At 33.4% G+C, this 25,370-nt stretch overlaps 1 protein-coding gene across 2 annotated transcripts in view; it reads left to right on the plus strand.

Moving 5' to 3' along the window:
• The window catches only part of LOC123536572 (vesicular glutamate transporter 1-like), a 173,797-nt gene that overhangs the window by 126,434 nt on the left and 21,993 nt on the right, over positions 1 to 25,370 (plus strand). For both annotated transcript variants that reach the window (XM_053528375.1, XM_045319877.2), the window contains exons 3-4: positions 9,985 to 10,460; positions 23,144 to 23,291. In XM_053528375.1, coding sequence (XP_053384350.1) covers positions 10,375 to 10,460; positions 23,144 to 23,291 — 234 coding nt within the window. In that variant the 5' untranslated portion in view covers positions 9,985 to 10,374. The remainder of the gene's footprint in view (positions 1 to 9,984; positions 10,461 to 23,143; positions 23,292 to 25,370) is intronic.

Below are 25,370 nucleotides of genomic sequence, written 5' to 3' on the forward strand. Positions count from 1 at the left end.
ATAGAGAGCTTTTCAGTTTGATTATTATTACCTGATTTTTTTTTCAAGTTGAAGTTTACTTTTAATTACATCGTTTAAGGTAAACACAAATACCATGCTTAACCCTTATCATGCTGGACACAACTGATTCTGCCTTTGCGACCAGTGTAGATCATGATCAGACTGCACTCTTTGGCATTCAGTCAGTATCGTTTTGTTAAACACCTGTTTTAAAAGTTAATGGTACTGTCCAAACCGAAAGATAAACAGGATGATTATAGAAATTTAGCAGGGTAATGGATAAGGAACAAATCGTTACGAGGTTAGTATTATGGAATATAAAATGATGGTATGTTGCTTGTCATTCATTTACCTACCTAGCACAAACATGTTGTGGTAATTAGGAAGAAAAAACGTAAATATTTATTTCATCTGTGTTTATCAATCAAGCACAGCGTTCTTATTTAGATATCATAATTTTACGCTACATTAATAATTTTGATGTAAGGTCTAAAACGTCAGTCAGAATATATCAATGAATAGAACAAGAATATGATTTATTGCTTACTTATTATTAATATTGTATCCCACACATCACACACCAGACATCTGGATGATACAGAGAAACAATCAACTTTAAGTCCCTATTGTCTTAAGGTAAGGCCGCTTGCTCTTTGGTGACATAAGCGTATTCAGTTGAAAATCATTTCTAGCACGCATGTCAAATCTTGTTCCAGTTTGTAAGCTTTGACTCTGCCCAAGAGAAATTACAGATCGTGATTGCTCACGAGGAACTGACATATTTACAGCATTTTGTGTTCAAAAATTCAGCGCAGGGAGACAAAATTAAAGTTAAAGCAAATGTTATTTAAATTTTATGATTCTGAAGGTGAAATAAATGTAAGTTGTTTTTTTTTTCTTGTGGAACACGTGCTTCTTATACTCTTCAAATACGTACCAATATTTTCAGGCGCTTACATTGTTTTGCTGTTCTGATATTTCTATTGCTATGACCGATTCATTTACATTTTCATCCTACTTATATGAGTTAGGTTAACACAAGAAATAGTTGTGCATTTATTTAGCAGCATTCATTTTCGTTATTCTTGTCATACCTTTCTGTGCATTTACATAATCTATTAGCTTCTAAACGTCCTCTAAAAATTGAAGTTCAGGTAATTTGTAATAAATAATAAATCCTTACTTTGAATATTCGAATATCTAGCCTTCATCAGGAATTTAATGTAGGGATAACGCATGTGTTTTTCGTGTTATAACATATGCTGAAACCCGAGGCATTGGTTGGAACCCGAGCCCGGTAGGGCGAGGGTACGATTTTCGAGGTATTCAGAAGATGTTATAACACGAAAAGAACATGCGCTAACGCTATTCTAGCATGAAACGCTCAAAAACCAAGTAAATAAATATATTGTCCCTCAATGAAATGCGCGATAAAGTCTACGTTGTTTTTTCACGTTGACGTCATTTCGTTTTGAATTATCCCTTTTGTGGGCGAATGACGTTTAAGCTTTGCCACGGAACGCGCATATATAATAAGGTGTTATAACAGCACGCGAGCGCAAGAATCTCTGTTAACACACGTTAAAACAGCCCCGAAAAGTGACAAAAACAGCAGTTTTATGCTAGAATACCTTTCAAAAGAACGTTACATCTGTTTTTATATAAACTGTTATAATGATATATGAACACATCCTGTAACGTCATTTCCCGTTAGACGTAAAAGTATCACCGGACGGCATCGCACTCGTTCCCGGACAAACAATCATACATTCTTAAGAGGTTAATTTACGGCTTTGTTGTGTCTTCTTGTCATTATGGCACACCTAGTTGCCCAAGGGTGTATGAAACTAGGTGTGCCATTATGGCTAGAAGGCACACACCTCCCGTTTATTGATCTACCTATAATTTACTTCGCTTCATATTTATCTTGGTGTTAGCATCATTTGTATTGCCTTTTTCATTAATAATGCCATTATTATTTGACAATCGATCTGAAATCGATTCAGTACTCTTCCATCCGCCATAATGACGTTGCTTTAGGACCTCAACGTCAGAACGCGCTGACGTCCCGGTTACCCGGGGCCATTATGGTTATGGCGCGTGAGGCGCATTCCGCCAATATGGATCCGTCAATGGCGGTCGTAATGGCCGTTATTTTTTGTTTCTTTTTATAGTAAGGTATATCCTTTCCGCAGCTTTAACGTACTAAAACGTATTAGCGTCTGATGGCCCTTTCACGCTTCCGTAGAAACAACATTTGTTACACGAAACTTATTTTGAAATATTTCTGAAATGTCTAGGTCTGCAGCTCTCAAATACGGTTATATCTTACATATGAGGCATATACTGACACTCTCAGACAACATCAAAAATGACATTTTGAGCGATTTGATGAAGTTCCAAAATTATCAATGCACCCTTGGTCCGTTACGGACCCCTGTGGGATTTCTGTTTATCCAGAGCTCAAAATTTTTTTCATAGATTAAAAGCTGACATGCTGTACTAAAGCCCAGGTAATTTCAATTCGTAATAAAGTGCTGAAAATTGGCTCCCCAATAGCAAAAAAAAAAAAAATAAAAAAAAAATAAGAAGTCCACGCGCATACATTTAGACGGGGTGACCCCTGCGCGTGACCCCTGACTATCTACGAATCAAAATGCGACTTTCGTTTTCAAGTTTAGCATTTCTACTTTCATTTTATTTACTTCCGGGAATAGCTGAAGGTCGAGTGACGTCATTTTCTGTGTTGTCAAAAACATGCATATGCCTGGCGAGATTGCATAAATATGTGCTGGCCGTCCTAAAGTTATAATAAAAATATGTCATAAAATACTTTTAAAACGTAAAAACATCGTAATTTGTTTATCAACTGTAGCAAGACCCAGGGAAAAGTATGCTGTCTGTCTTTTTCTTATATTATTATCAGTATGGAAATCGTTTTATCTGTTGTTGTTTTTTATATCTCCTTCAGGACTATTGTATTCCGACGATCTTCGTTGTGATGTTGATTAAAGATTGATAGGGTAAAAAGTTTACTGGCGTGCATATCCGTAAATATCAACACTTCTCTAGTATTCATATTGTCTCTGAAATTGACGTCCGACATTTTTGCTTCCTAAATAAATACTTGTGTAATCTGGTTTTTCGGTTGAATAGTATCGTTGTCTCCTCGTGGAAACAAAGAAAGGATATTGCGCAGAGGGATTAACGAGAGATATTAAATGCCGTATCTAGTATAAATAAATTAAAGTACATTTATGATAGCCATACATGCGGGCAAACATGAAAATGTCCTATAGTAAAGTCTTTATTCCATTAAAAGCGTAACACAGTATATTGTAAGCAACGTCTATTTAGGCTAATTATCAGTCATTTATGTACTGTCTTTCTGTTGTTTTGAACTGCGTGAGCATATAATAGATAGTGGAACATATGAACGTTTGTTTTGTATGCGAGTTTAACTTCAACGACTGGAATAGAAATACTTTTTGTAGTTTCCGACTTGAAATGGATTTTGTTTGGTCATGTAGAAGTAACAAAATGAATTGAATTTTCTTATTTTCTTAAAAGGTGGCTAATTGTGTTGAATGGTATCAGATTTGAATGTTACAACTACTGGCTTAAAACCAGATCAACTGATTATGAAAATTTTGTTTTTCCAAGGAGAATACAAGTGACAGCAGAAAATGTTTATTTCGTTTTGTTTTCTTTAAATAAAACATTATACACCAACCAAACAGAAATGGATAAGCAATTTTGGAATTATTTTTTCCTGGTCCGTTTTTATGTACATTTAATAGTATATCCGCGTAATTCATTCTTGTATCCATCAAAATATTTATCGTTTTTAATGTAAATAAGAGCAATTTTTTGTTTCTGTTTTACACTTTCATTTTCTTTAAAACAAACTAATCCAGTTTCTTACCTCATGTAGAAGTAATAAGATAGTTTGGGAAATTTCGTTTATATTCAGCAATCTCACTACAGCTTCATTAATTTGTTAACATTAGACGTACATTGCTTTCCTTTCATGTTAAATATATACATTGGAATACTTCATATCATTGATTTCGAGTCGTGCAAATTGTATATAGCCATACATAAGCAGGCAATAATAGTGGATATTGCCCCCTCGGGACTACGGCCTTACTGCCAAGTTATTATTGATAATGCATTAGCGCTTCTTTGTTTCCAATCATATAAACTAAAGGAGAGATGAGCACGTCTGAAGAAGTGGCAACTTATGAATAATTTTGTAAAGGCACAGGGTTGTTGCTAGTTATAGAAATGTATACATGTTAAACGCCAAATTTTCTCTTAAACGTCCAGCTAAAAAGCCGAAGAAGCGAAATCTATACATAACTAGCAGTAGTGTTCAGTTAGCAGAAATATGCAGAGGAGGTAACGTGTCCTGCATATTCAATATAAATTAAATTCTCAGTTATAGATAAATAAATGGATATTTTATATAAGATACGTAATGTACGAAATCATTAACAACATAATAATTCAACACTACGCAACTATTGATCAAACATCGGTCGGGAAATAACGCAGTATTGTGTAATAATGCTGCAATAAAGTCGCAAGTACATATATATTATAACAATGGGTCAATCTGCTAATGAACTGTATCAAATTGTGCCACATACCCGAGAATACCCAAGGGTCATCTGCCTTCTGTTGCATAATAAATACGAATTGATAGGTGGTGACTTTCATACGAATTGATAGCTGACTTGAATAATCACTGATAGAGGCCTTTCTTGACGTCTGCAGGGACAGCCAATAAACATAAATGTACAGCACATGGTAGTTTCTAAATGTTTTAGTTATAAAGCCTAGTTTTAGACGCTTATTAAAAAGAAAATACAATTTTGAAATTTAGGACTAATTTATTTGAATCCCAACGAAAATTGAACTCTTCTTACGTACTTTAAGTTAATGTGCTCTGTGTAATCGATATTGAAATCATTTTCGAATAATATATTTGGATTTTTAGTTTATTCTTGTCACATTTACAAATACACAATACAATTTAGAAATATACATAATACAAGCAGGTTTGATTAGAATGTGAATCCCCATCCTTGAGTTTTGGTCCCAAACATAATCGATTTAGATAAATGTCTAACACTCGCATTGAAATAACCACAAGTTGGTACAGTCTCGTCATCGGATGTTGGTTCTCGTTGTTGGTGTTTCAAACAAATATCTGATATACAAAAGCATTGTTAGGTTCACTGTAAAGCCATTTTCCTGTGTAGTATAGATTTTCCGAGCGCACAAAATTGTTTTATAGAATTTACTACTATGAACTATAATGATTGACATGGGAAAGTCATTATAAGATTTCCATTTCGAAAAGGTATAGAAAGCATACTCCCCCACAACCTGATCAAATATTTATCTAAACCTCGGTCATATTTTAAAATGGACGTCATAGAATTAAAATGTATGGCTTTCCAGTCAATTAGTTTCAAAATCGTTATTTGATTTACGTTGAAGTTTGTATCTCACAACACTTATGTAAATGATGAACGTGAACTATGAATAAAAAAAGTTCAAGGACACTTCTCCGAATATGTGACTACTTGAGACATATGACATTTATAATTTTAACAGAATATTACTTTTTGTTCGGGTGTCATAGTTGGAACTTTTCGCCTTCGACCGTAAATATCTCCTGTTGAAAAATGTACATGATTTAGTTAACATTTTTCATATATGTATCTCACAACTTAATAGAGACGTGCATGTCCTTAGAAATGAGTTAAAGTTATAACAAGGAACGTCCGGGAATTTCTAGAATTTCCAGGAATCATAAAATATCGCTGTTTAATAAAGGTAAGAATATGGTAAGCAAAGAAACCTCACGTTTTTTAAATTTTTAAATGGAACCCTGTCGAACAATTTCTATCGATGTATATGATACCTATATGGTTGTAAAAAATAACTTGAAAATGGAAAAAAAAACGTTTTGACTGGTGATCAATATGTCCCTTTAAAAATCTGCAATTTTGTGCAGAAATGCTTCTCTCATTGAATGTCAAACAGATATTCCCAGTCAAATAAATTACCTTTTCATCGTACTATATTTTCTGCTCATGAAGATATCGACAAATCACTCATACTTTGTATGTTTACACTGAGTAAACAAAATCAAGCATCGTCTCCATTATCAACTGCTCTATTGTAACGCATTCTAACGGAACAATCGACCGGCAGACTGCCAGAGATGTTGACACACCACTTCGTATTGTTACGAGTCGCCGAGATTTTAAAGTGATACCATTAGATATTGTTTAAACGAATGTGCACTACAAAGGCCAGGCATTTTATTTTCTGTTATATCTTATTTCTAGACTGCCTCATTAATGGCATTAATGGTGTAATGTCTTTGTTAGGTTTATGGCGATGATTCCATACATTTGACATTAACAATTAGAAACAGTTGACACACACGCTAGTCATTACTTACCTTTAGAAAAAATACAAGTCAACACATTTTCTCAAAGCACTGATGTTATCGAACTCGTATTTTATTCACTAGGGGTTTTAATGAACACTAGTTGCAGAAATGTTGATATTTACTGGGGTTTTATTTGGTAGTACTTGAATCTGAAAAACAAAATAAGCGGTTGTAAATGAATCCATTCTTGCGTATGACAATAACGCAACATTTACATAGTGGATATAAAAACTTACAGGTATGTTTTTATAACGTTACTATGCAATTTTTCTTTTTAAAACATGACACATATTATGAAGATTAGACGTCCATTTGCCAGACCAACATGAGCGAATCTTCATATATGTTTGATATAATATTTTACTAATTATATAAGTTTATTTGCAATATTTTAATACAATAATTGTGTTTCAAGTATAAAGTTTAAAATCTATATTTTAAACAGTTTACATCGTACTACATACTGTTTATGCCACTAAGTATTAATTTGTTAATAATACGTACGTTATTTCAATTTATGTCTTTCACCTCACTGTCTATGTTACATATTATAGGATGATTTTTTACATTATTATGTTAGAGGACCATATGTTAGACTGGCTATAACCAAATATGTTATCCTCTTTGAATACAGTAATTATCATTTCTAATATCATTATTATCTGCTTAAACCAAAACGTTTCCTATTTATGATAAAATGACGTTACACCAGGCACTTACACAAAAACGGCTTGTAGTTATGTACAAGAAGTTTTAATGTTCAAATAACTTTATGTTCTCACTCTTCCTAACTGTGCATGGAATATGTTTAAAAGCACTAAAATGGGTAGTTGGCAGTTTATTTATTAAAATTTAATGTTTTTCAGCGAATTATCGAATTATTAAAGTATTTTAACAGTGAAAAATATTTTTCTACTAGTAAGAAACTATAAAATGGGTAAATTCAGTCAAAACATAATAAATTGTTTGTTTTATATGTAAGATCAAAATATCTTTCGCTCGTGAGCGCTCTATCTTATATTTTCACTTGTGGCTCTGCAGATCTTGAAAATATTGAATCTGGTATTCACTCAAGAAAGATATTTCAATCTTACCCCGAAGCAAACAAATATCCTGTATATATTGCCAAAAAAAAAAAAAAAAAACAGTGACTTTTTTTTGCATTCATTTTAACATTTTTCACGGTTCTGTTTAAATATCAAAAATATTGTTTGACAGTTTTGATGAAAATATTTGTATTCCCGAAATGACGAGCCAGATCCTGATAGTAATTTGAAAACAAATGTGTAGGTTGTTTCATTAACTATTGTTCAGAGAAACGCAAAAATGCTGGAATAGATATCGTCCTCGTTCAGCGTTTGAAATGCGATGACATTGAATCAGGTGCACAATACTCCTAAGCAATTAAGTATTTCATTAAAATCACCTAGACAGTGTCACATCTTATTGAAATCTGAGATATATTAGTTCACAGAAAATATTTAGGTTTTGCGTAGAACAAAAAGTGACATATATATTCAGTTTTTATGTATACCTGGATACCGTTTAGTTTTGTCCTTTACTGCAAGTTTGTTTTCATTCATAAATGTATTTCAGACCGATTAATAATTCATCTGCCACATGTATAATTATATTAATAAAAGTACGGAATAAGATTTATATTCTCCCCCAACAAACGCCAAATGTTGTCAAATATATATATGTCGATAGTTTTAATAATCATTGCGCAAAGGTGTAATGAAATAAATCATTTTAAATGTGGATATACTAATGTCAAATTATTCGATGCCTACTTCAGAAAAGGTCATTTACCTGTTAGTAAGGATTTTCTTTTAACAAAACTTAGGAGTGCATGATGTTCCTTAAACGGCTAATGCGACACAACCTTAGTCGCAGGACATTAAAATGTAGATATACTGGTGGGCAAAAAACAAAAATGAAAACTTTGTTGCTTCATTAGAAATATTTTGATAATTGTTTGAGCTCGACTAACTGGGAATCTACCATGTTGTTTGGTCTAAATTGACATCTGTATTTAATAAAATAAGAAGCTGATTTTCTAAAAACTACCTTTACACACTGCAGTTGTAGTTTTAAGAAATATTACTCTCTGATTTAATATTAACATTTTTTGTTTGTTTCAAATGTACAATTGCCGTAAATTGTTTATGTAAACTACAGATGTCAGAAACGATGTTTTGAAATTACATATGAACGATTCCGTAATTTGAATATGGGGCCTTGCATACAAAACAGATGTGTTTTCGAACATGATAGGAACAAATGCATTTGCAAAAATCGTGGGAAGTTTCGATTAGTGTATATTCTATAGTCAAATTACATATTCAGTTTTATGTCTGTAGATCGATTCATAACAATAGCAGCATCTGATTGAAAGCACTTTTATACCAAAATAATGTGAACGAGGAACAATTGGTTCATTAAATATTGAAAGAACGTAGCACACCCTCTATTGACCAGTTCTCTACGACTTCCCGATATGTATCCCCGTCCCTTGGGACTTTTCTAAAGCGTTTACCATCGTCTCGTATACTCTATCCGATAAAAGCTCATTCCACATCGTTAACATTTTGGAAATGTTGGATTGATATTCTGCAGGAGTAAGACATTTTAGGGTAGGTTTTCTTTTAAATCGGTTACGTGTTTAGAAGAAAATGTCAAGCTAAATTGTAACGGCAGTTCAAGTTTTTAATGTAAGGTATATTTATAAAGTTTTGTTTGATAATGGACAAATATGGACGGCGATTATGTTATTTTCAATTTAGATATTCTAATGAAAGCAGTATATAACTGATTCATTATTTTACCCAGAGCAGGTGTTACAAAAGTTGAGCACACAGATTGTTTATAGAAAAAACGAGAAACAAGTTACCATAAGCTAAAAATTTCATTGATTATGAGAATATATTAACTAGTTAAGTTATTGTTATGTTTTATAATAACAAAGTTGTTTGCGTTTTTAGGCAAGGTCCTGTTTTCCCCTTATAGTCCACGTTTTATGTAACGCATTCATTGAGTTTTAAGGAAATGGCGCCTATTTGAAACAATATGCATACTTTTGTGATAGGCACCAATGTTACAATTGCGAGGTATTGTTTATATTTCAAATAGTGGCGTAAATACCCTTGCTATTTTCGTATTTTGAAAATTACCCGCACCCCCTCTGGTTTGTAGACACTGACTATCAAAGTATCGAATTAATCTATTGTCAGTCATTTCTCAGCCTTATGCAGATATCGCTGTAGCATGCTCATCAGGTTCAGAAGTAAAGCAGAAGCGTTTCTTAAAGAAATTGATGTAACTTTCCAGAAATCGCTGCAAAATACAGTTTGCTTCTTTTCGTGATGTACGATTGTTTTAATTAAACAAATACGATTTGTAACTGACATGACAAAACATCATTCATTTTATCATTGCCAGTGTATAGTCAGTCAACGCTTTTATCAGTTATCAAACTGTATTAACTTTACTCCAAACTATTTCAATTTCAGGAAAAAGAAGTTGTTCACACTATCTTCTACATAATATGGTGACAAGCATGTGAGATTGGAAAGCTTTATTTAATCAAAAGTTTCCTGTTCTGCGGCAGACGACACATTTCTAACTTTCGAAAATTCCCGAGAGGATCCGAAAACGCAACAAGGCAACATAGCACGTTCGAAGTTTCAGAGACGTTTCCTGTCAGCGGAATTTAGCTGAAAAATGTATCGTTTTCTATTTGTGATAGAAATATAGTGTATAGATCGTGGAGAATATCTTCTCTGATATAGATATAAAGTTATACAATCGAGCAGAAATTTTGCTAAAGCCACGGAGAGTTTTATTTTTGTGTCAGCACGAGTTTGGTATATCGTTGTGTAAAAACATCTAAAACTACCATAATGAAGGATTTACAAAGAAAGATTGTGGAATTAAAAGACGTCAAGGATGAAAAAATGATGAAACTAAAAAATTTTAGGCCTACTAAGTAAGTGTTAAAATAGATATTGTGGTGTAATGTAAAGTGGACAGTTTTGCTTTTTGTATCATTTAAGTCTTCTAAACTGTTCTTGTTTGCTGTTTACTTTCATTCCTTATTATCATTTTCATTTAAAGGATTAAATCTTGGTCCTATACATTATTAAAAAAAAAACACGACGCAAGATCCTTAGGAAAGTTTCTGATTCTATTTTCCTTATTTTTGTTAGAAATATACGTTGAAGTACGTTTTCAGAAATGTTTTTTTTTAAAAGGCAATAGCGGTTAATATGTTTGAAATATTAATAATTGAGCAAGTCGTACGTATGTGATTCAGTGTACGAACAAAATTCAGTTGGTTTGAACCATACTGCAGGTGTCCACAACTAACTGGTCTTCTTTTATTGTTGCGAGCGACGGTTTTTTTCACCACCATTTTAGTAGTAAGGTGGTGTTTAAGTACCGTACTGGCAGCTTGCAACATCAGCAGTACTAATGGTACGAACGGAGGGGTTTTGAAAAACTTCTTGCATACACAGTTGTCCCCCTTTTCAAAGCGTGATGCACCGTTTTGCGGAAATGAAACTCAGAAACGAGGTCAATGTTCATCTCTTAAGCGGATTAAACAAGCTTGGTGTAAAATTGATAACCAATTATTTCATAATATTATGATATATTCAGCATTTCATTAAGTAATTAACATAGCAAATGAGAATAAATGACTGATAATATTACCTTAATTTCTAAACTGTTTTCGATTTATGCTAACAGATATTTTCAAATTGGTCTCACTAATCTAAATATCGGATGTCACGATATCAGATTGAAAAAGAATCTTAAAGGAATAAAATCTGAAAAGTAGATCCCTCGGAAACACCGAGAACAAGGCAAACAGTGAAAATTGCAGACTCGGTTTGATTGAGTCTGTTCATGAGCAGTAATGGAAAATGCAACACTGCCCACGCCCCCTAGCACCGGCTTAAGCAGTATTCAATCTTCAAATCTAAATGAGTTGAAATCAATGTTCCCGAAGGACCAGAAAATGTAACAACACTGAGATGAAGTCGGGGCGACTTTTTACGGCCGCCACACAGCACTTAACACCCGCTGTTGTGAAGTAAATAAAATCTGAAAAGTAGATCCCTCGGAAGCACCGAGAACAAGGCAAACAGTGAAAATTGCAGACTCGGTTTGATTGAGTCTGTTCATGAGCAGTAATGGAAAATGCAACACTGCCCACGCCCCCTAGCACCGGCTTAAGCAGTATTCAATCTTCAAATCTAAATGAGTTGAAATCAATGCTCCCGAAGGACCAGAAAATATAACAACACTGAGATGAAGTCGGGGCGACTTTTTACGGCCGCCACACAGCACTTAACACCCGCTGTTGTGAAGTCAAGTTCAGATAAAATGAACTAATTGAGAAGCACTTGTGAACAAGATAACATATATGAAAATTGCTGTATTGAATTTAGATAATGTCAGAGTGAAGTGAAAACATTTATAGCGCAACGTGATATAAGAAGTATTTAGTAATAATACGTACGTTGGAATCAAGAAAAGGCCATTCAAAGTACACCAGATGTCTTTGTTGATTTTCAATTTCGTTGCTTATTGCTTTGCTACAGAATGAAATACAATATATAGATATCATTATACTTGTTTTAAAAGCAAATGTATAAGATTGCCAGTGTATTAAACTAGACAGCTTTAGTGCTCTGCAATATCACATCAATTCTAAAGACAGAAAAATAGTCGAAGAAAACAAATTACAGTCACCAATGTAAAACTCAATAGGGGCCGCTGTTAGAGGTATATTTCGGCCCCTTGTAGAACATACTCGCGCAACAGATTTATACCTTATGATCCATACCTTTCATAAGAATATTTTCGTACACCAGATACCCCCTCGGTTCCCTGGTGAACAATTCATGCGCTTCAGTGTTAACATTGCCACACATTCTTCCACACCTGATGTCTCACTCTGTACCTCTTAAGAGGTCTTCCGTTTCCGGTCACAGTTGCACACTGTAGGAGAAGTATACCTTTGTTCTTATTGCGAAGTCAGTACTGGTTCACTTTAGATCAATCTCGCGCACCAGAGATCTCGCCCTTTTGATATCAACATTAGTCCTCTACAAGAAGATCCTCGCGTACCAGCGGTCTACCATGGCTCATTGTGAACCAGAATCCTGAATGTCTCCTGTTGGACTGCACTGATGAACCACAGACATATTACTCTCTTAGTCCCCGTTAGAACATACAAGTACGCAAAAAGTCTGTCGTCGTCCCCTGTTCAGGAAATACAATGGTACATGGATCTATTTCATGGAAACCCGTCTCTCTTTCTCCTTTATCCATTACCTTGCTAAATTTCTATAATGAACTCGCCCATCTTTCAATTTCGAAAGTACCATTAACTGTAAATAGGGTTGTTTACCGAACGATACTGACTGAATGGCGAATAGTGCAGACCTTGACCAGACTGCACGATCATGATATACACTGGTCGCAAAGGCAGAATCAGTTGTGTCCAGCATGATAAGGGTTATGAACAAAATAATTTATTTCTGCGTAGTGCAGTATCAACAATTGTTTCCATTCGGATTGTTTGTTTTCTAGCTACTTTAACTGCCCGGAAAAGATGCATCTGTTTTCTTTCAAAAAAAGAATCGAAGAAATAAGAGCTGTGAAGAAACCATTAACAATAAGCTGTGAATGTCTGGCTTCCATTCTACAAATGTCAGTTCAGTACATGCTGAGAAATTAACGTTCAACATATGTCTCATTCATTATACCATGCGTTGTGTGTCAATTAAAAAAAGTTTATAATACAATGTTAATGTATTACCGATTGGGATGTAAAATTTGCAGTAATCAGCGAGTTTATTATATACATTTTGTATCTTATTATGGTAATTATAATCTCGGATAAGGAATAATTTAAAGATATCGAACGGGCACATTTCACTAAGTATTTATCTTTAGATATTTACTGTGAATGTATAAAATCCTCATCAATTATATTTAGCTTTATCAAATATATGAATTATGTTTGCATATAGAGCTACATTTATAATTATATGCCATGCATAACAGTTGATTGTTTGAAAAACATGTAGCCAGTAATTTTAGTGGTATTACACATTTATACTGTGATTATCTATACATGTATACAGTGTGTACTATTTTAAACCTAAAGCATAGTACTGTTGATGCAAATAAACTTGTTAATTTTATGTTTACATGAACTATATGATCGATGTATTTGTTCATGTGTTTAAATATGAAATTTAGGTCTAATACTTTTAAATAAATATATATAACAAAAATCTATGTCTAGAAATTTTAACTCAAATTACCGGGATGGATTGTGCCTTTATGAGTGCAAATAAACCTTGATACTTGGGTTTGTGCGGTATTCTTTTTCTAGAGAAATCCGGCCATATTATGTAACGTCTGTTGTTTAGTACATGACGAGACAGACATAGAACTAAAGCGCAAAGATACGCTGAAAGAGGACTCAGTCATCAAAAGCAAGATACTAGAAACCATAGACTTTAGACTACACGGGGAAAAATACTCAAAAAACATAGAAAAGATGTAGAAACATAATAAAAATGTGGTGGAATGTCGGGGAAACACACTCAACAATCAAAGAAACATTCTCAAAACTTATAGAAAAGGCAAGGAAACATTCTCAAATATCAGATAGACATATAAAGAAAACAAAAGAATATACTCGAAAAGAAAAAAAAGAGACATACTCAAAAAATAGAAAAAGACCATGTTCAAAAATCAAAGAAAAGATAAAAATATAAACAGATATTTTTTGCTTGTATTTGGAAGAAAAAATAATTTTAGACATGTTATAAATACATGTGTAATAGATATAACATTTCGGAGGCTGTGTATGTGAACAATTGAGAAAAATATTACAACAACCTGCTGATATAAAACGATGTACTATATATTCCAAGACCAGGAAAAGCTACACGTTAAACATAGCGTAATACAAAATGTAAATGAGTCTTCGTAATAGTACAAAGTAATAAAAAGGGTAAAGTATTTCTTCAATAAAGCAGTTGAAATAAACAGATTCAAATTTTAATCTGAGAAAGATTTCTTGCGAAGTCTTCACCTTAATAGTGATATAGCTAAAGGGAAACAAAACCTTGAAAAGGCACAGAATTAAATTTTCGTAGATATTTCTTATAAGTAAAACAGTTCTGTAAGTAATTTACCAGCTGGCTACTAACAGCTTTAACATCAGGTGAAGAGCGTACATGTCCAAGCATTATGAAATTGTGCAGCGATTGTGTAACCATTTAAAAATCTTAATATCTTCTGGATTTTAATAAGCTAGTATTATACATTTGCATGAAGGTGTGTGTGTACTTTAGATCTTTTTCGATGCTTTAAGTTTTGTCTAGACTCTGCCGTTTTAAAATTTTTTCTCAGAAAGGAGAGTCGGGTCGGTAGGACTCCAGACATTGTCATTCTTGCAAAACGGTTTTTATTCATTTAACTCCTTGGGTTTGTAATGTTTATTTGGATGTTAAAAAACTTTTAAATTTGTTAATCCTCAAATACTCATCCATAAATAAAAACTGCAACGTTTTCGGAAAGTGCAATCAGCATATGTACCTCTGTCTATACAGGGGATGGATATGGTTTAAATTTCTAACGCGAGACTGTTGTAGATCGTTTACTTTTTAAATATAACCTAACGAATATGACCAAGTCAGAAGTACTGAAAAAAGACAGTTATCCATATGACACAACACTACATAATGTTGACAGATTCTTTTTATAGAACCCGGTCATAACTTCAGAATGACTAATCGTTTATCCGGAAACCGTGTCAGTAAATCATATGCCTGTAAACCATAATTAAATTACATGTATGATACTAAATATAATCTAATGAAAAATAGCAAAGAACCTGAAATTCATGACAAAAAAGCTATATACCTCTCAAGAATTATTACAAATTCATACACCTTTCTGGCTTACTTGGAAGTTGCACTTACAGTGGGGCCTTCGTGGCCGAGTGGTTGACGCGGGTCATACATGTAAGAAAGCCATCCATCTGGCGTACGGAAGGTCGGTGATTCCGCCCAGTGCCTGCCGGTGCCTGAAATAACGCCTGAGTAGAGGAATGCCTCCACCATTAAAAGCTGGAAAAGTCGCAAGATAACGACCTAAATTGTGTCGGTCTGACGCTGTACTCAACAAAACCTCATCACAACTTTCTTATGTCGTAACTTTATGTATTCATAGCTAAGACCGTTGGTAATACATGTATGTGCTTCACTTGGCACTATTGTAATAAGTTAGATATTGTTGCAATTAACGCATAGCTAGACAAATTCTAAATTTTCAGAACACTTGGATGGTTCTCTTTTACAAGTAGATATATTATGCACCTTACGGTGATTTGGTTCACAAAACAATCCCAAAATCAACAACTACATATATAAGTGAAAATCCGTTGTCTTAACAGGTATTGCTTTAAGATCTCTCAGAATAAAAATATAATACATAAAATATTCAGTTTTACTAAGCAGACTTTTGGTTTCTCTGGTTCCTGAAATTTATATTTAAAATCAAAAACAAAAACTTTTCTGAAGACTAATGATTTGTAATTTTGATATAAAACACGCGTTAAACAACTATGTTTTGCTGTTTTATTTCAAAACTTTTTTTGTGTCTATCTATGTAAAATTTTATTTGCAATAAATAGATAAGCTTTTTTTTTCTTTAAACAGTTAAAGAAACATTTTAAGACTGGTTTTCATTGTGTTTACAGACATCCTTGTAAATGATATCATATTATTTATTTGTGGCTGTCTCAATGAGTTACTTACATTTAAATAAACAGTTTAAAATTATTATTATTTATTTCATTATTATCATCATTATGATAATAATAATAATTATTATTATTATCATCATTATTATAAGTTGTGGTGGTAGTAGTAATAGTGGTAATAGTAGTAGTTTGTTTGTTTGTTTGTTTTGGGTTAAACGCCGTTTTCAAAAGTATTTCTGTTTTGTAACGGCGGGCAGTAACTTAACCAGTGTTCCTGGATTCGTTACCAGTACAAACCTTTTCTCCGCAAGTAAGTGCCAATTTCCCCACATGAATCAGAGGTAAAGGACGAATGATTTCAGACGCAATGTCTTTTATCAAATCGTGACGAGAACATACGTCCCGCCCGGGGATCGATCTGCGCTCTCCCTGTTGAGCTAAGTGTAGTAGTAGTAATGGTAGTATGAAGTTGTTTTATTGTTGTCTGAGTACGTGTGTTATTATTTTTATTATTATTATCATCATCATTATTATCAAGAAATAAATGTAAAAAGTATATACGAACATAAAGCAGTTATCAGATAAATTGTGTAGAGCTCATTACCCCAAAACTTATCATCTAAAATGTTGAAAAGCGTTCACAAAATGCCAACATTTTCATTTCTGTCACTTTCATTTCATTGTTGCGTAATAGTAAATGAATACAGATCGTTTTCAGACTTTGCATGGTCCTGTAGTTCAAAATCTGTAACTTCCTTACGTAGTAATATCAGTTATATCTACAAAAATGTATCTTGCCATACGTATGTTGCCTTTACTGGTTTTAACACTATCGGAATAGGTTTGAGTTTGTTTTTGCAAGAGCTCCATAACTTGTTGCTTTTCAGAAATGCCAACATCGAGAGATTTGGCTTTTCACATAAGGTGACAGCTGGAAGCGCCTTATGCATAATAAATAAGAATTAAACCATTAGCTGTCTTGACATCGCTGAAAAGAACAAACATAACAGAGAATGGTTCAAACAAAACATGTTATCACTGTGGCAAAAGGCTTTCATGTAAATGTGTATTGTGAAGATCAGGGTGTTAAGTCGTAATTATCTCAGTGTTAAAAGCAATAAGATCTAGAGTAATGCTAGAATGGTTGTTGGTGATATACGAGAATAATTCTTATGCCAAAAAACGCATTTATGTGACATTTATTTCTGCAGAAAAAGCTAGAATTGCTCCAATGACTTACAGAAGCAGTAATATAAACAGAACAAAACAGAAAATTATTTCACGACATAAGAGTTCACTGGAGTAAAGTATAAAATGAATGGCATGGTCATATTTTTAAAGAAAAATGAATAAGAAATCCTTGTAACGGTAAAAGGCGGATTAAACTACATAATTATAGTGTTTTATGCAGGTCTGAAAGTTTTTCTCTCATCCTCGCTTATTCCATCCTATTGTTATTTACATATGTTTGTTTACATTTCTTGATACTATTTCACTACATTTCAGCGGACAGGAAGTGTTGGCGTATGTATCAGGTTTTGCAATGTCACTGTTTTTTTTTCTAAAGAATGGACTCTGCTCTATTATATATTTTATTTATATACTGTATATATAAATATTCATGTCGTTTCTTTTTAAAGTTCTTACATCACCGGAGAGAAAATCATCAAAAACACATATCTGATAGCAGTCTATTTAGTTTTCTTTAATATAACTTTCTATTCATAACATAATTTCCTTTGTTTAAAATTGGACGAATTGAACTTCTCTAGATACACGTACTCATACACAATACTTTATATTGGCCAACAGTCATGCATGGCCTGTTGTACACACTGGCGCCAGATCAGAAAGAAAATGCCTCTGTACATGTTATACCCTACCCCTAGGTATTCTATAAGAACCATGGTCATGAACGGGAAAGTGCACTAACCCGTTTCAATCGTACATTTCTCAACTTAAACGCGCAGTTCGGTGAATGGGTACCTAGTATATTGAACAAGCGATAATTTATCTTCCATCGTGCACCAGTCACATTGTCTCAATATTCCATATTACTGAGATTATCCACATATTGTATGCTTTCGTCAACGTTACAGAAAAAACTTGCTTGAACTTCCCTAATGAACATCCGGTCTAGAGGTCACGGCAGTGCGCACATGTTTGGCGAAACGTAAACAAACAAAAACAGATTTTAAAAAAATCACAATTTTACACTAAAACTCGAAATGATGAATGAAATTCATCTTGTATATGATCTTTAATTTGAAATCGTACATTGGTCTGCATCTGTTCTGTATATTTTATTCATTTTGCACATTTTGCTGCATTTTCACATTTTAGCGAACACGTGTAGTAAAATGACGATTGACATACATTTTTACAACAGCCAATCAGAATGGTTTTGTAATCTAGAACGGAACTTCACCAGGGAAGTTCAAGCAAGTTTTTTGTGTAATGTTGAAATTACTATAAACTACGCGTTGTTTTTCTAAGATAAGAGGTATTCAAAAAAGTGACCGGTACACAATGGAAGATAAATTACCACTTGTTTGATATCCATAGTACACATTTACCCCACTGCGTGTTTTAGGTATGAAATGCGCGATTGAAACGGGTTAGTATATTTTCCCGTTCACGACCATGGTTCTTATAGAATACCTAGGGGTAGGGTATAACAATGTACAGAGGCATTTTCTTTCTGATCTGGCGCCAGTGGTTGTACACAAGGCAGTATTAACTTCACTATATTGTAACTAAAATTTGTCAAGTCCTATTAAATTTTTATGACACAAGTCTCGCTATGATTTTATAAACTATAGGGTCTGCACAAAAATGTTCCTTTCGGGAAAGTACTCCGGTCTGCTTACAAAAATTGAAAAGTCGAATATATATCATTCAATATAAGTACATGAATTAAAGAATTTTGATATAGTGCTGATACAGAAGTTTGGTTAACTGAGTAGATATACGTTATTTTTGTATACTATTGAGAGCCTTTAAACTTTAGACAATAAGTGAACGTACCTTTCGTTCGTTGATCATTACCCTAACATATATTTGCCGTACCCTCAATAAATATAGGCCCCTAAACTGATATGCCTTAAAACATAATGACTTTTTTTCAAAATTTCTTGCAATATATCTTCGTTGCCAAGTTTTTCTTCAGGTGGCCTAAGTGCATATACCTTTGTAGGAGAAAGACATCATTGACCTTTATTTTTCTCTCTTACATTCTCCGTACGATGATACAATTAATTGTTTGTTTAAGAAACGAACTTTCCACAGTTCACTTTGTAAGGATGCAATTGTACCATTTGTTAAAGTTTGAAGAATAACAGTAAAATTCCAGGTATATTTAATTGAATGGGCGACCAATCATACTTAAAGGAAAGTACAAGTTGGATAGACTATTTTATTCCTTCTGAATAAAAAAAAAATCTTATACCTTTTTTCTCATTGCTAAACGAATCTAAAAAGATGGAATTTCAGGTTTCATAGACGGAACTCGTACGTCGACACATACCCATAAGATACCAAACAAACTTCAATTATTGACATACATATATGATGTTCATATTCTATGCGATAGTCCCACGTTAGACATATGTAGATTACTCCCAGCGATGCTTTTGAAATGTCATGTAATACGCAATCAATCAAAATAGGGGAGCTGATAAACTGTATGCCAAGCGTATCGAACGGTTTTAGTATCTATATTGAAAAAATCCACGAGTAGTTACCGAAATTAGTACTATTTTGAAGGGAAACTTTTATTATGCAGAACAAATATAGGAGAAAAGCGGTATGAAACTATTCGTCGATAATGTCGTGTATACTTGCATGCCAAACAAAATTCCCCAAAGACTTCTTCTCCATTGAATATATGTAAAATTGATATTCCGTATGCAAGAATTCATTATTTGGTTTTTGTGGCAATTAATTTTGGTTACTACAGTCTCTAGATAAGTTATGTTTTAGGCAGAACATAGTATGATTGATAATATATATTGCGTTTTTATATCCCATATAAAACAAGGTTGAAATTTGTTTAACCCTTAGCTTGCTGGCGGCAAGTGATTCTGCCTTTGCGGCCAGTGCAGACCAAGATCAGCCTGCACATCAGTGCAGTCTGATCATATTCTACACTGTTCGCTATTCAGTTTGTATCTCTTTGGTAAGCTACTTTTTTAACAGTTAATGGTACTGTCCAAATTGAAAGATGGACAAGTTTATTATAGAAATTTAGCAGGGTAAGGATTAAGTGAAAAATAAATGTAAGCATTGCAGTTTTATCAGTTTTCAAGTCATACAATTGTGTATAGATTCTATGCCAAACATTGCGGAAATGAACATAATGAAACATTCATCATGCACCTACTGTTCTCTGAAATTCTGCGTATGCGTATTATTAAATGACTACATAAGATCGTTTTATTACATTTCAGAAAATCGCTAATGAATAACGGATACCGCTTTAAATCAAATTTAAAGACTTTTAACATCAACTAGGTTTGGTGTGTATTTTTTTTTATTTGATGCGTTAGCAAATAAAGCGTGGTGTTAATCGATTAAACATTTTCTTTCTGTTTGTTTAATTAAGTGGGTGAGGTAATATTTAGCATGGATTTATTTTATGAAAAGAATCCCTGAATATTCCTTAAGTCTATGACAGTGTTGATTCCTTTGATCGTAATGTTATATTTTTTTCAAACGCTTCACTTTGATAAATGGTATCATTACCAAAACAAAATGTTCCTATTAAATTTCTCATATATCATAGAGTTTCTATGGATTCAGATTTTCATCAGCGTGTCCAGTAACACCATTATAGCATGCTTTTTTTTCTAGCAAATATATTATCTAAGCACATTTCACAAATGGTACACAAATGTATAAAATAGAAAATATATTGATAGTATATTATTCGAACTATTGAAACTGATTGCGGAATGTTCTTTTATGTTTAAAAACGTACTAGGCTGCGTTTTTAATATCGTTTTAGAGTTAATGCTTTCTAGTTAATTCATTTTTATATGTATGAATCGATCTTAGTTATCATAAATAAGAAGTACCTGTGTATAAAAAATCTGTTTTCAATCATATTTTTTTTTCACTTTATATCTGTATGTTTATCAATGTTTATCAATATCTATACATTTTTATCATCATTAAAACACCAGTATATTAAACGATCTGTTTATTTTCATTTGTTTATAATTTATATCTCCCAATATATATATTGATTCTTAATCTCACCTGTCATCAACTTAAATTGTAAAGTTACTTCTTTTAAAGGAAACATTAAATACCAAACTTCTTACTAAGACATCGATAAACAACTCGCTACCATACCATCTATCGTGGCAAATGGTCTCATAGTCCAATTTCATTACGTTATTAACGAATGCCAGAAGCTCGGCTTTCAGTCTATTAATTTTAGACAGGCCGCCAAAATCGCTATACAAATCTTCTTACAGGCTATTATCCGAAATCAATTTTGTTGAAGAAGTCTTAGTAGAGATATTTTGTCATCTCGAGTATTTATCCCATGATTGATATGAAATAAAATAATTGTAATGGACAATGACCGGCCATTTTGTATGTACTTAATAATAGGTCTAAAGAGATGACTAAAATAGTCTGAATGAATTTGCATTTAAATGAATTGTCTTGTTATCAGTAACAAGTATTTCAGTTTCTGTTAGATGAAATATACTTTTTATAGCACATGATACAAATAATGTAATTTAAAATCACCCCATCTTTCCTCTTTTCGGAAATGACTTTCATATTTCAAATATAATATTATCTGTAAGAAGGCTCTTTGGAAGCATTCTAACGCAAGCGTGCAAATGATAGCAGCCTCGGTTCGATTTTAGTACGTTTAACTAGAGGTGACGAAAGATGCAAGAACCGTTTATACAAAAAACGACCAACAAATACAACAGTATTGAGTCCAACTACTTGAACAAACATTTGGAAATACATGTAAACAATTGTAGTGGCTCCCAAATTGATTCAAGAATAAGGGCTTTCTTTAAAACCACGAAACTCTTTTCACAAAAACATTCAGATATGAAATACATCTTGACAATTGCGATTATATTCACAGTTAAAATTAGCGCACGGAATTCATTTGCAATCTGCTTACGAGTAATTTGACATTAACCATGCCTTACAGTCTGTTCCAACTTCCTGAACATAAACTATGATTGTCATTACAGAGGGATTGTGTTTAAGAATCTTAGACGACAGGAGAATGCGTGGCGCTGCAATTTCTAATCGGTTTAGCAGCAAATAGCGGGCGACAAAAGTTATATAACAAGGAGTATTACAATTCTAAATTGGTTTCTGAGGATAGAGAATAAAACCTATTACAGAAAATATTGAAAATGCTTCTTACATGCTTTCTCAGCACGTGCATCATGCATAGGGGTCATCATACTTTTAATTCTATAAATTAATTTCTAGTTTTCCAATCATTAAATTGTTTACAGACCTTGTGCAGTTAGAGTTTTAACCATTTTAAACACAAATTTTGTTTTATGTTTATGTTAACTTTTAATATCATAGTATAATATGTTTCTATGTAAATGCTTAACGATAGAAAACTCGCTCAAAATAACATGTTCCTATTAACATAAAATACGTCAAAAGATTACTGTCTAGCTAACTTTACAAACAGTTTATCTTAAAATAACTTAACACCAAACCATATGCGATATTAAATGCGTCACACTACAAATTTTTTTCTCCATATAGAAATAGTTATATATAAAGCAATTTTAACTTTGGGAGGAATAGAATAAATATAAAACTTGAAGTAAACGCCAACTGTATGGAATTATACTGACACTTTCCTTGAATATTTTCAGTCCATTCAAGAAAGGCTTTGAAGAAAAAGGATTTGCAAAGTACGATGAATTGGACGAGGTGTACGGAGAAGTGGACGAGGAAGAGATCAGAGATGATAAGCCACGTGGAAACTGCCCTAAATGGTGCGCGAGGTGTCCATTCGATAATGTACGTATAGTCGTAAATGGCCCTAAATGGTGTCCACCAGATTATGCACAAAGTGCCCTTCTGATAATGTTGTGTATTATTAAACTGCCCTAAATAGTACACAACGTATCTGTTTCACATTCCTAACCTGTCCTAAATGGTGTACAAGATATCCATTCGATTTTGCACGTTTATTCCTAAACTGAAAAATGTGCCAATTCGATAATGTACGAATATACCTAAACTGTCTTAAATGCACCAGGTGACTACATGATAACGTGCGTATAGTCTTAACCTGTCCATTTGATAATGTAAAATTAAAAACGTTACAGATAGTTTACAAGGTTTTCTTATTTGATGATGCACGTATAGTCCTCAACCATCCTAGATTCTTTTGATAATATACGTACAGACCAAGACTACCCTAAATTTTACACAAAAGGTCCGTTTGATATTGTGTAATAGTCCTAACCTGTCTCAACCGGTGCACAAAATACCCATTTGATTTTGTACGTATAGTCCTAAACTGTTCTTAATTGTTCGCAGCGGGTTTTAAATGCAACTAAGATGACAGCGGGTTTGAATTGTGATTTTCTTTCTTAAAATAACCAAATGAGAAGTGAAAATATGGAATTTAATGATGACCTTAAAATTTGATGTTGCAAGCTGATCCGAGAGTCATTCAAATATAATGTGGCATTTAATTCTTTGCAGTACTTTTAGCTCTTAATTAAAAAACAATGTCCACATTTATGACCCATATAACACTTGGCATTGCAAATGTTGCGACTCCAAAACATAAATGTATCACATAATATAACGTTTTGCTTTACCATTTCTTTTAAACATGAAAAAAAAAAAAACGTTTTTTTTCATAGCAGGATCTTGGATATGTAACGGTTAAGATCTGGCCCCGTGTTCACAAAACATTTTCAGTCTCAGCTGAGTTTGATAATGAAACTTTATTTGTCATTTTTATCTAAATAGCATGATCAAAACTAAAGTTTATGTTATTAACGATTTTCAAATGATTTTTCAGTAATGATGGTCAGTCTCATTTAGAATTTAACCTTGAAGTTTTAGTAAAATTGATATTAAAATTTCAAACTCAAACTCAGCTGAGACCGAAAATCGTTTTGTGAACGCGGGGCTGTATGAATTAAAATTTGGTGTGCTGAGTTAATGAGAACGGACACAGCTTTAGATCGATCTCTTAATGCCAATTTTATTTCAGGTTAATACCATGCTATTATACAAACATGGAAATAGAATGAAATGTGCAATTGTTTAGCAATGGTATTAGTTTGCAGTTGTTTCATGGCACAGGTTATAATGCATTACATTTAGTTATATACATTTGTAAAGTATACTCTAAAAGTAAAGTATACGCTAAAATCTTAAGGGGCCTCCATGGCCAAGTAGTTAAGGTCGTTGACTTCGATTTCTTGCCCCTCACCGATGTAGGTTCGAGCCTCACTCGGGGCCTTGAAATCTTCATGTGAGGAATCCATCGAGCTGGCTTACGGAAGGTTGGTGGTTCTACCCAGGTGCCCGCCCGTGATGAAATAATGCACGGTGGGCCACCTGGGGTCTTCCTCCACCATTAGAAGCTGGAAAGACGCCATATGACCTGTAATTGTGTCGGTGCGACGTTAAACCCAACAAAACAATCTAAAATATTAAAGCAGCTGTATTATCTATTGACTGACCTTCGTATATATCCAAGCGACTTTAAAGTTATAACTAGTGTAATATGTTAAAATAACAGAGACTTAATTTGAATATTTCGGTCACATATCTTTTACCGAAATATGCAAGATCTTTGTCTTTGTAGATGAATGGCACGTGTAAAAAGAACAAATATTTTTATTTTGTGTGACAGTATACAATTGTTTACTGTGTTCCTTTGTTTGTTCGTTTTGCCCTAATGTGTTGGCTTTGTGTGTGTGCGCGCGCGCGCGTGTGTGTGTGTTTGTGGTGTACGCGTCTGCGTGCTGTGGGTTTCGTTTTGGGGAGGCTGCGTTTTTGGTACGTGGCATTCCCTGTTTGATATTTGTCTTTGTTTTTTAAACTACCTTACAAATTTTGCGTTTCCATACC

This window comes from Mercenaria mercenaria, chromosome 17 (assembly GCF_021730395.1).
Source record: "Mercenaria mercenaria strain notata chromosome 17, MADL_Memer_1, whole genome shotgun sequence".
NCBI classification, from domain to species: Eukaryota; Metazoa; Mollusca; class Bivalvia; order Venerida; family Veneridae; genus Mercenaria; species Mercenaria mercenaria.